This window comes from Lates calcarifer, linkage group LG17 (genome assembly GCF_001640805.2).
Source record: "Lates calcarifer isolate ASB-BC8 linkage group LG17, TLL_Latcal_v3, whole genome shotgun sequence".
Classification (NCBI taxonomy): domain Eukaryota; kingdom Metazoa; phylum Chordata; class Actinopteri; family Centropomidae; genus Lates; species Lates calcarifer.
In genome coordinates this window covers 23046598-23062323 of record NC_066849.1, presented here as the reverse complement: position 1 = coordinate 23062323, position 15726 = coordinate 23046598, and the positions used below count along the sequence as shown (strand labels likewise).

The 15726-nt window shown below is 43.7% G+C and overlaps 1 protein-coding gene across 1 annotated transcript in view; it reads left to right on the top strand.

Moving 5' to 3' along the window:
• The window catches only part of LOC108880102 (uncharacterized), a 31869-nt gene that overhangs the window by 6855 nt on the left and 9288 nt on the right, over positions 1-15726 (top strand). The window contains exons 10-37 of the mRNA XM_051077261.1: positions 32-286; positions 452-712; positions 809-1072; positions 1523-1855; positions 1963-2223; positions 2430-2687; positions 2913-3176; positions 3342-3599; positions 3745-4005; positions 4213-4467; positions 4903-5166; positions 5396-5506; positions 5740-6003; positions 6340-6600; positions 7720-7980; positions 8060-8323; positions 9853-10113; positions 10331-10591; positions 10719-10982; positions 11115-11384; positions 11654-11914; positions 12012-12272; positions 12975-13238; positions 13517-13777; positions 14020-14280; positions 14565-14825; positions 14909-15169; positions 15286-15546. Of these exons, the coding sequence (XP_050933218.1) occupies positions 32-286; positions 452-712; positions 809-1072; positions 1523-1855; positions 1963-2223; positions 2430-2687; positions 2913-3176; positions 3342-3599; positions 3745-4005; positions 4213-4467; positions 4903-5166; positions 5396-5506; positions 5740-6003; positions 6340-6600; positions 7720-7980; positions 8060-8323; positions 9853-10113; positions 10331-10591; positions 10719-10982; positions 11115-11384; positions 11654-11914; positions 12012-12272; positions 12975-13238; positions 13517-13777; positions 14020-14280; positions 14565-14825; positions 14909-15169; positions 15286-15546 (7242 nt within the window). The remainder of the gene's footprint in view (positions 1-31; positions 287-451; positions 713-808; positions 1073-1522; positions 1856-1962; positions 2224-2429; positions 2688-2912; positions 3177-3341; positions 3600-3744; positions 4006-4212; positions 4468-4902; positions 5167-5395; positions 5507-5739; positions 6004-6339; positions 6601-7719; positions 7981-8059; positions 8324-9852; positions 10114-10330; positions 10592-10718; positions 10983-11114; positions 11385-11653; positions 11915-12011; positions 12273-12974; positions 13239-13516; positions 13778-14019; positions 14281-14564; positions 14826-14908; positions 15170-15285; positions 15547-15726) is intronic.

Genomic DNA, 15726 nt, shown 5'->3' with positions numbered 1-15726 from the left:
TTCTTCACTCACCCTTCTTCTCTCTGTGCAGTTCCCTGTGGGCCGGAAAATGTGCAGATCGATGTGAACTGTGTGTCTGGTGGACTGACCATCGGCTGGAACGCATCCAAAAACGCAGAGGGCTACATCACCATGGTCTCAGACGTCAACACGCAGATGTCTTACAACACCACAAAGCCTATGCTGAGCATCAACACGCTGGAGTGTGGGCAGGAGTACACAGTGAAGGTAGCATCCTTCAACAGAACCTGTGTCAGTCTTCCCACAGTCTTACCTGTCAAGGAAGGTGAGAGAAGTTTAAAGGGTTCATGTTTTTGAGTAAAGTGAGAATAAACTCATTCCTGTATGTGTAGACAGTGCACCGCAGTGCTCTACTCTGAAGACAGTTCCTTCATAACATAATAGATTAAACTAAATGTACTGAGCTGATCTGAGATTTTCCCACTCCCAGCACCATGTGTGCCTACTGACGTGGTGGCGAAGAGAAACTGTGGCCAGAGTTTTGTGGAAGTGATGTGGAAAGCAAGCCGTGGTGCCAAAAACTACACCGCAGTCGCTGTGGGTAAAGACGGCAGTCGTCTGGAATGTACCTCCAATGCAACTTCCTGCAACCTGGAAGGCGTAATGTGCGGCCAGGTTTACAATGTCAGCGTCTTTGCTGTGCACGACATCTGCACCAGCTTAGGGAGCCCTGCAGTGAATCGACCGACAGGTAAAAATCAGCAGAGATCAGTGTTTTTGTAACTCTGAAATATGTATATCCTCTCAAACTCACACCATCCAACTATTCTGTGTCCTTCCTCTATAGCACCCTGCCCTCCCTCTCAGCTCACCGCCTCAATGAACTGTAGCGGTAACTCTGCAGTGTTGACCTGGAGCAGCAGCCCCAATGCAGTGTCCTACACTGGCAAGGCAGTGAGCACAGATGGACATAATGTGACCTGTGCTGCAGGAATGGAGCTCAGTTGCCGATTGGAGGGACTGCACTGTGGCAAGAAGTACACCTTCACTGTTTCAGCCTCAGACGGTGACTGTCACAGCCCTGACAGCATGTCGGTCATCCGTACAACTGGTGAGAGGGAGTGCCACCTGTTTTCTTTTAGTTTAGTCTTTCTCCGTTTCTAAATCTTGTCTACACCCCCCTTTCACTTTAGCCTCTAATTTTTACTCTAACAGTACCTGTACATCTTCTTTACCACATTTTTATCATTTCCTTTTGCTTCTCTCTGAATGAGATAATATTATTTTGTCAACTACTGTTTTTAGTCTGAGCTGAAAAACACTGGTTACTCAGTGTTTCTTGTGCTGTTGGAAAACTGAAAGAGACAAGAGAAGACACTTGTTGCACTTCCTAAAATTTACATACCGGTAAACCTGACTGTGTATTTTATCGTGTGAGCATAGTGTAGAACGCAACTATTTTTACAGGTGAATAAATATGGTTTCAGTATTGGGTATCTATGAGTGTGTTGTGGAACTCTTCTGCCCTCAAGTGGCCAAAAAGCTAAATCCATTAATGCAGTTTTAAGTACTAAGTTCTTGTCTTACATTTATAATCAAACCACCACTAAGTCTAACTCTATGCTTCCTGTGTCAGCCCCATGTTCTGTTCAGAATGTGGTCAACACCCTGAACTGCAGCACAAACAAGCTAACCATCAGCTGGACACCCAGATCCATGCCAATGAACTACAGTGCCACCGCCCTGGCCAGAAATGGAACTGCACTTCGCTGTATCACACATGACTCCATGTGTACGCTTAATTTAAAGTGTGGACAGCAGTACACTGTGATGGTCAGAGCCATCAGCAGCACATGTGAAGGACATAGCAGTGTCCCGGAGATTGTTAACTCTGGTAAGTTTGGTGATGACAGAACAGAATGAGGTGTTACATGTAAAAACAGATATGATCTCTCTTAATACTAAAACAGTTCTCTGGCTTTTCCCTCATCTCTCTCTCAGTTCCCTGTGTTCCTATGAATGTCCAAGGCGTCGTGAAGTGTTCCACTAACACATTGCAGGCGTCCTGGAATGCAGCTGCCGGTGCAGTGTCCTATATCTCCACCTTGAAGGGAGCAGGTGGTTTCTCCAGTTCCTGTCCTACAGCTCATGAGAGTTGCGCCTTCCCTAGCCTCCAGTGTGCTCAGACATATACGCTCAGTGTGGTGGCCCTCAATGACCGGTGTAACAGCTCTATGAGCACCATGATCTCAGCAATGACGGGTAAATTTACATTTTGGTTATAAGTAAATCTGAGACTCTCATGTTGGGCACATTAAAAAGCAAACATTAAAAGGATAGTGATATCCTGTATTTTTCTTATTAACAAAATGACAAGAGCCAAAACTAGCAATGAATTGATGCTCCCAGTCTTGAACCAAGTCATACCAAGTCATAAAATAATAATGCTCATCTTCCCTGTCCTTCAGCACCCTGTGATCCTACAAATGTGGCCGCTGACATGCACTGCCCCTCTGGTGTGGTGACTGTGACCTGGAGTGCCAGCGCTGGAGCAAATTATTACACAGTCCTGGCTGAGGCCAATGGACATGTCGACTCCTGCAGTTCCACTGGCATGACCTGTGAGCTGACCAAGCTGCAGTGTGGGGAGGACTACACTGTGACTGTACTGGCAGGGGACGGGAAGTGCAACAGCTCCATACTTGCTAAAACGAATGTGACCACAGGTAAAGAAAGATACAATAGAAGTGAAGAGCTCATATGTTTAATTTTACTTGGAATATACTGAGTCACCAATTTTAGATTGTTATCACTGTAAGTTTTTTTTTTAAGTTTAATTTTGTTTCATTAACCGTACAGTATGGCTCTTTAATCCGTCAAATTAAAACCAAAAATTAGCCTGTAAAAAAAAAAAAAAAAATAATAATAATGTGTGACAATCCTGTGTCCAGCTCCATGTGTTCCAATGATCCGGGATCACTCTCTGGACTGTGTCACCAACCATGCTTTGGTCACCTGGGTTGAGGACAGAGATGCCGTGAGTGTCACAGTAAATGCGACCTCCAGCCTGGGACACTCGACGTCCTGCAGCTCATCCACCAACAGCAGCTGTGTCCTGGATGAGCTGCAGTGTGGACACACCTACACCGTCCAGGCTGTTGCACGAGGAGTCCAGTGTATGAGCAAACCCAGCACTGCTTTTCAGATTGTTACAGGTAAGTGACGAACAGCGCTGAAAAGCACTGATAGGAAACAAGGACGACTCCTTTAACCTGCTACAACACAGTTCAGGCTTTAGAGTTAAAACTGGATTATAATAAATATTAGTTTAAAATTAGGAACTGACTGTACTCCTGTACTACTTTCCTTCTGTCATCCAGCGCCTTGTACCCCTGCAAATGTGGAGTACACATACTCCTGTGACACTGGCATTTCCTTCCTGAGCTGGGACGAGACTTTGGGCAGAAAGAGTTTCTACGTCTACGTCCACTCGGGCGACCACACTGCCTCCTGCAACACCAGCCAGAACGACTGCTCCCTGCCCTCACTGCTCTGCAGTCGCATGTATGATGTGGAGGTGACAGCTGTGGCTGACCACTGCAACAGCAGTGTGCCGGGGGTAACAATAATACAGACAGGTAAGAGAGGGATGGGATGCCTGGGGGAGTGTGTACCAATTTATGCACTGCACACGACTGCATACAGTTTTAGATTTTTTTAATGTGTTTCTCCCACCATTTCAGGCATCTTTTGATATCCATGCCCCTTTTGTTTTCCCATCAGCCCCCTGTGCTCCTATGAACGTGAGTACCTCCCTGGTGTGTGACAACAACACTGCGGCGGTGAGCTGGTCAGACAGTCCTGGTGCAATTTCCTACGAAGTGACAGCACTCGGCAGAGATGGTGATGTCAAACATTGTTCTACGAATGACACAAGCTGTCACCTACCCAACATGCACTGCGCTCAGACCTACGTGATCACCATCACCCCGTTCTCCGCTCAATGCAAGGGTTTCAACAGCTACCCATACACCTTTATTGCAGGTGAGGAGGACAACAATAATATACTTTAACGTTTATACATTTTTGTATTTATTAGTATATGATTTAATGCTATTATTTCATAAGGGTAAAAAATGACTAAGGTTGCTCTTAACTGTAGATTGATGTATTTCCCTTTAGTTCTGGTTCGCTGTATGTTTCCCACATGTTTACTCAACTTAAACTTCCTCTGACCTTTTTTTCTCACAGGACCCTGCCCTCCCACCAATGTTCAAGTGTCCCTGCAGTGTCTTGGTAACGTGGGTCACGTAAGCTGGGACCCAGCCCTGAATGCTGACATGTATGTGGCCACAGCCCTGAATGAACACGTACACAACTGCACCTCCAACGGAACAAGCTGCTCCATCACAGACCTCCACTGCAGTGAGACATCGGTCCTCACGGTGGTCACCATCGAGAGGGGCTGCATGAGCGAACCCAGCGTGCCTGTCATTTTCCCATCAGGTCAGAGAATAAAAATGTAGTTTGTTTGAATAGTTTTACACTTTGGGAAACACACTTGTCAGCTTTCTTGCCAAGAGTTAGATAAGAATTTGTGGAGAAGGAGTTATGTGCTGCAACTTTTTCTTAATGAACAACAGATTATCTATGTATCCAGCACCTAGCTGCTCTTTGTTAGGAAATAGAGCAAACCTCCCTGCAGCAGCTAATTGTTATTTTTACATTTCAGTTTGTGTACAGATTAAAAAAAACTAAAAATATATACCGTGGTAATAGATGAGCTTCAGAGGTGCCTATATGTGTATTTTTCAATTATGAACAGAGTCAGATTAGGTGTTTCCCCTGCTTCCCTGCTTGGTTTCAATTCGAAAAAGTCTGCATTTACATTGTTTAATGTCAAAAAATGTCTCTCTCTTCGTCCCTCTCTCTTGTCCTCAGTCATCTGCCCTCCCACCAATCTGACTGGAGTGACAACCTGTGGGAACAACGACATCACTGTAAGCTGGAAACCGAGACCTGAGAGTGGGGTTAACTACTTCCTCTACTCCCAAGAAGATGGCGGCGCCATTGCCAACTACTCCACAACCCAGACGTCCCATGTGATCACTGGGCTGCAGTGTGGCGAGTTGTATACTCTTATGGTCGCTGCCACTGACTCTGAGTGCACCAGCGTCCTCAGCATGCCCATACAAACTGAAACAGGTTAATATCTGGTTTCTTGGTTGTGCATCTACAGAAACCCAGAGTAAATCTAACAGGATTTATCTTTTTCTCATTATGCACTGAAACATTATCTGATCAATATTTACCCCTTATCAATGATGAGTAATGCATATATAATATCTCTTCCCATGAAATAACAAGAAAACAACCAAAGAAGCTAACTCTAAAGTGAGGATGATTTGATGTATTTCTCTTTGTGTCCTGTCAGCTCCATGCCCACCCACCAACCTGACCGCCACTGCCCAATGTGGTACTAATATGGGAACTCTAACCTGGGCGCCGAGTATCCATGCTATCTCCTACACAGCTACAGTGACCGGTACCCATGGCCATGTAGTTTCCTGTTCCTCCAACACAACAACTTGCTCAGTGAAGCTGGACTGTGGACATCAGTACTCTGCGGTAGTAATTGCTTCTAGTGAGACGTGCAACAGTAGCACGGGAGCCACCTTGACATTTTACTCAGGTAAATTAAACTTGCATCTCCCTGCAACTGTACTCTCAGTGTTTCAAAAGTATTAAGTGAATAACTCAGTTTTCCTCCTCCCACAGCTCCCTGTCTGCCTGACAGGGTGGTGGCAGACCTGGACTGCAACCTCAACTCCTTCGCAGTGCAGTGGAGAGGCAGCATTGGCGATGTTGGCTCTTACACTGCCATTGCCATCGGCAGTGATGACACTCGAGCAACTTGTGACTCCTCAAACACTAACTGCACCATCCAGAACCTAAAATGTGGCCTTACCTACAGCATTGTTGTCACTACATCGTCAGTTGACTGTGGCACCATTGAGGGTTCTGACTACACGGTGCACTCAGGTAGCAAAAGTTCAATCTTTTTCTTGAATTACAGCATATTAAATATGTTAGTTATTAAGGGGACATGACAGTACTGCTGCACATGCATGTGGCCACTAGGGGGAGTCATTGTATTAAGGAAAAGTACATGGTACACAAGTATGTAAATTTAATTTAAATTAGAAAAAGGTTGAAATAACCTTGCTGCATACATTTTTGTCATTGTTTGTGTCTTCTTTTTTTTTTTAAACAAGGCATATATGACTCAAAAATGACTTGTTTTCAATAGGCTTCTCCCAACAAAACTCCTGATCTATATAAAACTCATGCTCTACCCATTCTCCTCTGAATCACCAGCTCCATGTAAACCAGACAACGTGATGGTGAATCTGCAGTGCAGCACTAACTTGGCGTTAGTTACCTGGGGAAACTCAGGCCCCGATCAGACTCAGGTGGTGTCAGCAGAAGACAGCAGAGGAGGAATCTCCACCTGCAACTCCAGCAGCTCCAACTGCACCTTCGACCAGCTGACCTGCGGGGAGACCTACATTATCAGTGTGGTCGGCTACACAAACTCATGCAGCAGTGAACCCGCTGTTGCCCAAACCCTCAACACAGGTAACGCCACTTAGCAAGTCTCTTTAATCCCTTAGATTGGGCCCAAAAATAATTTACGTCTGAAAATGTAGTTATGAATTGTACTTATACATTTATCACCCACACTACAGCAATAATAACACCATTCAATTATAAATATATAATCACATGCAAAGATAGCATAGCATTTCTACTGTTTTTCTATGTATTTCTGTGTATTTTATAACAAAGTGGAAAAAACATCAGTATGAGAGTGAATATAGTTAAACGTGACATACAGAAGATTTTTTTGTACATCTTGAGACCATCAAGATCCAAACTTCTGTGCTTACAGGATTAAAATGTTCAGTTTTTGTAACCCTGGTTAGTGGAGTAATTATCTGTAGTTTCTTCACAAGCTGTTGCAGTTTAGTGTGATTGCAAAGCAAACACTAACATATAATACTTATATATATACATTTTCATTGTTACTGGAAAACTACTATAAAATAGTAATAATAAGAAATACACAGAGAGTGAACAGAAACATATACAGTGTGGACAAAGGTAAAAAAAAAATGCAAAGTAGATTAACAGTAATTTAACAGTAAATTAACTGCAATGTGTGAAGGTAAACTGAATGAAAAGTGTAAAGCAAATCAACAGTAAATAAACAGTAGTTCAACAGCATAATAATACAGCAGAACTTCTTTTTTATGAGCTGCTCATTTGATTTGTATATAAATCTGGAATGTAATTGGTAACTGTAGCTTTCAGATAAATGCAGGGGTGTAAAAAGTGGCAGTAGTAAGTATTTTTGACACACAGTATCACAGTTGGAAAAGCAAAAGTTTATATAATAAATCATGATGGCTGAAATCCCTTTACCTGCCTCAGTTTCAGCATCTTGGTATTGTGCATGCTGTCACACTGTTAGCTCACTGGGAGTCTATAGTTAATTAGGCATTGTTATTAGTAACACCTGTGCTTGACGAGTCGAAATATCTACAGTTAAAAAGACCCGCAGTACTAAAGTGGTACAGTAAGTAAACACAGTAAATATAGTTAGTTATGTTTCATCACTTGTAATAAACAAAGCTGTGAAATGAAAACTGGCACTGTGACCCTGCCACGTATTTAATTCTCTGTCTCCTCCACCAGCTCCATGTGTCCCCACCCACGTCACAGCACGAGTGGACTGCCAGACCGGTATCACTGTGGTCACCTGGGACAGCGCACGCGGCGCCACATCTTATACAGTCTACGCTCAGGGCAGTCTCGGCCACAATGCTGAATGTAACAGCATTGACACCAACTGTAATTTCCCCAACCTGGCATGCGGTCAGGACTACAACATCACAGTGGTGGCTCGTCACGACTCCTGCATCAGTTTGGTCAGCGACACCTTCACTGCCACTACAGGTGATAAAACACAACCAGAACAGCTGATAAAATTTAAAAAGCTGTGATCCAGTGAGCAGAAATTTCCTTCTCTGTCCAGGTCCTTGCCCTCACAGTGGTCTGCAGACTACACTGGACTGCAACACCAACACGGCCGTGGTGTCCTGGACACCAGGCAGTGGCATCTTGTATTACAACGCCTCAGCTGATGCCATGGCTATCTCACACCAGCAGACCTGCTCCACCAACGGCTCCACCTGTAACATCACCTCTCTGCAATGTGGGGAGAGCTACAGGGTGAGCGTCAGTGGACAGGGACAGAACTGCCCCATTCCGGCCCTGGACTGGCACAGAATCAACACAGGTAACTTATATTAACTAAGTTATACAAAGTTGACCAATATCTAAAATAATCTCACAGTAGTTCAGTCTTGAGTTCAGGTGCTTCTTCATCAGCACCACCTGTCATCTACTAAATGCGTTCATCTTAGTGACTTTTAAGTGGAAGTTAAGCAGCACGCAAGTGAATAGTTATTTTTTTCATAGGTCAAGGTCAATTTGACAAGTTTTCATTTATACTATTACATTCAAACAAGCCTAACTTTATCTCCTACTTTCACCTGAATAATTACTTCAACTACATATCAACAATTACTTTGAACTAACACTTTCAACTTACTAAAACCTATTTTTAGCTAACTATTAGCTGCTTTTATCAATTTATCCAATATTTCAACAGTTTATACATTTTTTTTACCCAAATGTTCAGCTCTTTACAAATTACTTTTGGCTACTGGTTTCAAATATTAAACGAGACTTTTCGCTTATCATTTCAAACTAGCAGCTATTTCAATTGTTTAGCTACTATTTCCACCGAAAAGTTTTAAATTAAAGTAACTTTTAATTAATTATTTTAAATATGACTCCTTTCAGAGGACACTCAAACTATAAACACACCTGTCACCTGCCCAGCATGGCGCTGTTACACCAGAAACACCCGCGGCTACACCTTATCTTTACACAGTCTCTGGGTTACACACAGAGCGGCGCATGCTAACTATGCTAGCTATGCTAGCTAGCTTGTTATGCCCAGCTAGCTGCTAACAGCAGTGCAGGCTCGCCATTAGAGTGTGCCGTACAAAAACTCACACCTATCAAACAAGCGTTTCACAAAGAAGCTTTGACTCATTTTTTCCAATTGTTTTAGCTAGCTAGCTTAATTAGCTAGCGAACACTGTAAACAGACATGTCTGTGCTGTGGCTACACCCAAACTAGGTTAGCTAATTAGCTGAAATTAGCTGAACAATGTATTCATTAAATTTACATACATAAATTTACAATACATTTTTAGCTGCTTATCAGCCTTACTTTTAGCTATCTATTTCATTTAGCTAACTATTTAACAATAATAACTAAAAAATAAACAATAAACCCATTGCTTAATTAGCCATTGTTTTATACCTTTTTCCTCAAATGCTTTCTTTTAGCCAGTTATTTGACCTGTTTGCCTATTAATTATAAGTAATTATTGTTTCTAAATGTTTTTCTTTTTGGCTAATTGTTTAAGATACTTCAGTTAACAATTGCAACTCTTTATACATTACTTTCATCCTCTTACTTGTTTAGGTCATTTATCCAGTACTTCAGTCCTAACTATTTAAATCACTCTGCTAGCTTCCTGACTAATGTCAAAATAAAGTAGATCAGATGACAACAAAGTAATTGTACACCATGCAAGTTTACAGCAGAAAAAATAATCCAACTAATCAGCTGGATTTTTATTCAGCAGCTGCATCTAAAATTAACCTAAAATGTGCTTATGTATGCTCTTTTAATGCATGTGCTGATGCATATAAATGATCTCACTGACGATTCCTCTTTGAATCCTCCAGCCCCCTGCCCTCCCACCAATCTGATGGTCACCTCCTCCTGCCAATCGAACAACATCTCAGTGTCATGGCAGGCCTCGCAGGGCTCGGTTTCCTACATGGCAGTGGCTGAGAATGAACAGGGCCACCGGTGGTCCTGCAACACCAGCAGCACCAGCTGCCAGATATCTGGTCTGCTGTGTGGACAGCAGTACCAGGTCTATGCTGTTGGTATTGATGAAAATTGTTTTGGAGACAAGAGTAACATTAAAGTTATTCGCACAGGTAGGTGTTCAAATTATTATTATTATTTTTGAAATATTTTAATGGAACTATACCTCAAAGAAAACCCCAAGATCTGCAATAGAATTGAGTCAACATATAAATCAGCAAAGTTGTATTTTCTACAAAAATCAGAAGTAAAAACAGTTCACTTAATAACACTATAATAATAATTATTTATTATAATAATTTATCTAACTATTCTCTTTTCTCTCTCCAGCTCCATGCGTGCCACAGAACATACAGAGCAACCTTGACTGTCTGTCTGCTGTCTTAAATGTTACCTGGCAGTCGACAGGTTACTTTGTGCGGTTCCATGCCTCCGTGGTGAGCAGCAAAGGTCACGTCAGCACCTGCAAGACGGATAAGCATCACTGTGTAGTGCGCAATGTGCAGTGTGATACCACCTATGATGTTACAGTAGTGGCTGAAGATGAGACCTGCAACAGCTCCCTGAGCCCCACAGAGCAGGTCCTCACCGGTGAGTAAAGCTCCAGGTCATAGTTTACCATGCAGTACAGTCAGACTTTAGTTGTACTGTCTTCTGTCCCTTATGTTTTATCCTCACCTCACTTTTCTTCTTCTCCTTCCACTTTTGTTTTGCTCAGCTCCCTGCCCTCTCTCATCTTTCCTTCCCGCTGTGAACTGTGACACCGGAGTTGTATCTGTAACCTGGAACAACAGCGTAGCAGGAGTCGTGTACACAGTGTCGGCAGTTGACGGAGCAAGTGGCCAACACAACTGCACTGGCACAGACAACAGCGGCTGCAATCTTAGCACACTGAAGTGTGGGATGGAGTACAACATCACTATCACACCATCCAGGAACGGATGTGTAGGCAGAGACAGCCCCACTGAAATGATCAGAACAGGCAAGGACCAGTAATATTCTGGTTTTACTTGAATAAAGAGGCCACTGTAGCTAGTAGGCAGCCATTTATTAAATCTGTGAATGTTAGTACTATCCACAACTAACTGTCTGATCTGTCCCTGTTTATGCTCAGTTCCCTGCGTACCTGAACTATCTGACGTGGAGATCGACTGCTTGACAAACTCAGCCTGGCTGATATATGAGGAGTCTGCTGGGGCCGAATACTATGTCACCATGGTGACAGACAGCCAGGGTGACATGCAGATGTTTGAGTGTAACGCCACATCAGATGGGATATGCGCTCTGCCGCAGCTGAGCTGCAGCCAGAACCTCACCTTCACCCTCAAGGCCCTTGACCAACAGTGCCCCAGTCCACCCAGCAATGCTGTCACAACTGAGACAGGTAAATAAAAAACAAAAACATTATTCCTAATTTTGAAAACAAGAGTATCAAGAGTATGAAGTTATCTCAAACGATAGTAACACAGATTTATTGCGCTGTAAATGTTGATATTGAATCTTAATTTGTAGCTTTTGTACATCCTGTGGAGCACTAACAGTTCTGCTTTTCTCTACACTCTAAAAGTGAAGATACAAGGTTTGTTCAGGATGAGTTTAATAGTGAGGAAGCTCATTTTTAAATTCTACCTCAAAATGTTTCTTCTTCCCCAGCTCCTTGTGCACCTCAGGATGTACAGAGTTCAGTGGGCTGCGACAATGCCACAGTCAGCGTCACCTGGATGGCTGTTCCTGGTGCAGTGACGTACACGGCCACGATGGACAAAATAAACGGAAACACCACCTGCTGCACCACATCGGACACCAGCTGCGACATCTCCGACCTGCCGTGTGGAGAAATGTACATCCTGCACGTCACAGCTGAGGGACGGATGTGCAACAGCTCCGAGAGCGAAGGGGTCATCACCAGGACAGGTGTGGTATACACAGTAAATGTCACACACTCATTCACATTCCTGATAGAAATGAAAAAATGCAGAGGTAAATTTTTATATTGACCTCTCCCCCTCAGTGCCATGCGTTCCTCAGAACCTCAAAGCCAGTCTGAGCTGCAGCAACAATGTGGCCTCCGTGTCATGGGAGGACAGCAAAATAGGGCAGCTGTACCAAGTGACAGCAGTGAGTACTGATGGACACAAGGACCAGTGCACCGCCTATGAGAACCAGTGTGATCTGACAGGCCTGCGTTGTGGACAGCACTACACAGCTGCTGTGACAGCAGAGGACGTAGAGTGCAAGAGCCAACCGAGTGACAGTGTGATGATCAAGACAGGTACGTACTGACTTTACAAATCCTGAAATACTGTTGTTTACTGCTACAGGTACTATTATTCAGTTCTCACATGGAAGGCAAGTTATCCAGAGCTGCATACTACAAGTGATCACAGACTTCTATGGAAAAGCTCTCTAATTTTCGCATTAAATCAAAAACCACACACTTTTTAAAATTTTTTCTTTTCATAGATAATTCTCATTTTTGTTTCTTATCATCTAGAACAATATTTGCTGTTACAGCTAATGCTGTTTTTTTCAGGAAAAGTTTTTAAAGTCAAAGGAATAGTTTGACATTTTGGGAAGTATGCCTTCTTGCCGAGAGTTAGATTTATGGTAAATAAATAGCTGCGTTATACCTTGCTTGTTCAGTGTGTTCAAAAACCAGCAGAGACTCCAGGGAATCACTGTGCTTTTCCAAGACATAGTTTTGTTGCTAAATCCCTTATTTACTTATTCATTTAGGTGCAGTGCTGGTTGAGGAATTTTACTGTTTGGCAGAGCCAAGCTATCTGTTCCCCCCTGTTTCCAGTCTTTATGCTAAGCTTCTCATCTCTCAACGTAAAAAAGCAATAAATCATATTTCTCAAAGCATCAAACTGCTTTAACTCTATAACAAGTATAATCTGCCCAAGAACTCTTTAAGGTGATAAACAAGACTTCGAATGCTTCATTAAACCTCCTCTCCACCTCTTCTCACCAGTGCCATGCACCCCTGCAAATATCTCCTCTGTGGTGAACTGTGAGGCCAATGCTCTGACCGTGTCCTGGTCTGAGAGTTCAGGAGCTGACTCCTACATCGCCACAGTGCAGGACAGCAACAGTCAGACCACGACCTGTCAGGGCACAACGGAAGGCTTCTGCAACGTGACGGGACTCGGCTGCGGTCAGATCTACCATGTCTCTGTGGTTTCCTCTGATGGATACTGCGACAGCCCGCCCACTCCTGTGGCTGACACACCCTCAGGTAGGAGAGAGAGTCAGGTGACATATGAGCAGTATGTTAAGGACAGATTTGTAGGATTATGAAACCTTTAGTAAATCTTTAATCAAATCAATTAATTCAATAACAGAAGTGAACTTTTATACTTTTTTACAGTCTAATTGAACCAAACACGTCTGATCAAGTCTGATTATGTATTTTCTTAGTGCAGTAAATATTTTTATATCCATCAATTGTGAAACACTTTTATTGCCATTAAAGTTTCATTCAGTGTCATCTCATCTTATCCGTCCTTCTCTCAGTCCCCTGTGAGCCACGACGTATCAACGCCGTGTTTGACTGCAACACGCAGACAGCCGTGGTGTCGTGGTACCCGAGCAATGGAGCTTTCTCGTACGTGGTGATGGCCACTACCGCATCGAGCGACAATATCATCTGTGAGACCAACACCACCAGCTGTGAGCTGGAAGGGCTGCTCTGTGGTCAGAGCTACTCGGTGTCCGTCAAAGCTCTGGGACAGACCTGCAGCAGGGTCGCTCACATGGCAGGACAGCTGGTCACTGGTGAGCAGTGGCACGTGGGCTTAACAATACTGCATGCATGTTTAAATGTAGATTAATATATCGAACTGATGGTTGCTTGACTTGACTTGTGTGGAAATTGAAAATGTCAACTATTAATTTTTCCACCTTTTTCCAATTCAGATCAACTTATTTGAAGAATTCTCTTTTGTATTGTATTTTGTATTCTCATGTATTCTTTGTTTTCTTAACTCCCCAACTCTTTCCTCCGTCCTGTCCTCCAGGGCCGTGCATCCCTGAACACATCACCACTCAGTACAGCCTGATGATCGGCCAGGTGCTGTGGGACCGGACTGCCGGCGCTGATTACTACATGGTGGAGGGGATAACAGAGCAGGGCCTCACAGGCACTTGCATCACCAATGACACCTACTGTGTCTTGTATAACTTAAAGTGTGGCCAGTCGTACAACGTCACTGTCACGGCAAACAACCGTGTGTGCCAAGGCGTGTCCATCTCGACTGAAGCGGTTATGATTACAACAGGTGATAAAACACACTGATATCATCGATATGGTCTCAAGTGGTGTCCTATATGATAGTAAAATAAATATCTATAGGTTTTGGGGTGTTGATCCGACAAAAGACATTTGAGAGCATCACTTTCAACTTAGAAAACTGTAATGGACATTTTTTAAAGTGTGTTTTCAGTATCTGTTGGTGTAAATATTATGTTTTAAAATAAGATATATGTATGTAATTGTGTGAAAGATAGTATCAGGATCTGCTCCTCATCATTCAACCGGTTCTCCCTCATTTTCCGTCCACAGAGCCCTGCCCACCCAACAACGTGGAGACCAGTGTTCACTGTCATAACAACATGGGGACCGTGTCGTGGGAGGCCAGTGCCGGCGCAGTGGGCTACAAGGCCGGTCTCGCTGGGCGTGATGGTCACTCTCTGTCCTGCTACACCAACGAAACATTCTGTGACTTTGAAGATCTCCACTGTGGAGTCGTCTACTACACCAGCGTCATCGCCATCGGAGAGACACTCAACAGCAGTGCCTCCACCACCGTTCTGCTGGTCTCAGGTATGGTACCTTCAGCTGTGGCCTCAGTTTATTAAAATACTAACTTCCGTTCAACTTCTGCTCACCTTCCCTTCTGTCTGTAGCTCCCTGTGTAGCTGAAAATGTGATGGCGGACTTGGACTGCGACAACAGCACAGCCGAGATCTCCTGGAGCCCAGCCAACGGAGCCAACTCCTACATGGTGACTGCTGTAGCAGCTGATGGCTACCGAGCTTCCTGTGAGACCACTGAGCACCAGTGTGAACTGATGGAGCTGGAGTGTGGTCAGACGTATGGCATCACCCTCACATCCATCAGTGACCACTGCGAAACTGAGACACGCACAAATGTCAGCATCAGCACACGTGAGTGGAGCAGCAGAGTAGTTAAAGAGGAAGTGAAAACTAGGATCGTAAACTTTTCTTTGTTGCTAAACATTTTTGTTTCTTATTTGTGATATTGAACTGAATGTCTTGTCCAGGTCCCTGCAAACCGATGCGTGTCGGAGTGGACATGCAGTGTGGGACGAGTACGGCCAACCTGCACTGGGAGGAAAAGGAGGGGGTAGAGCTCTACCTGGTGACTGCCACGTGCAGCATGGGAACAACTCTGCAGTGCAACTCCACCAACTCCACATGCCAGTTCTCCAACTTAAACTGTGGGGAAACCTACACATTCTCTGTAACTGCATATGGTAACATGTGTTACAGTGAAACCAGCAGCACAGTGGAGATTCAGACAGGTACGGGCCGTTATCGTCAATTAATTAACTTGTTAGGGGGTTGATCGAGAGATTGGGTTTTTAATTGTTGGTCACCTCCTATAAATTAATTAACACGTCCATTGGATATATTTGTCATTTTGTAAACTTAATCATTAGTTGCAGCTGCACGCTGAAGTAGTATTTTATAGCAATGTGACG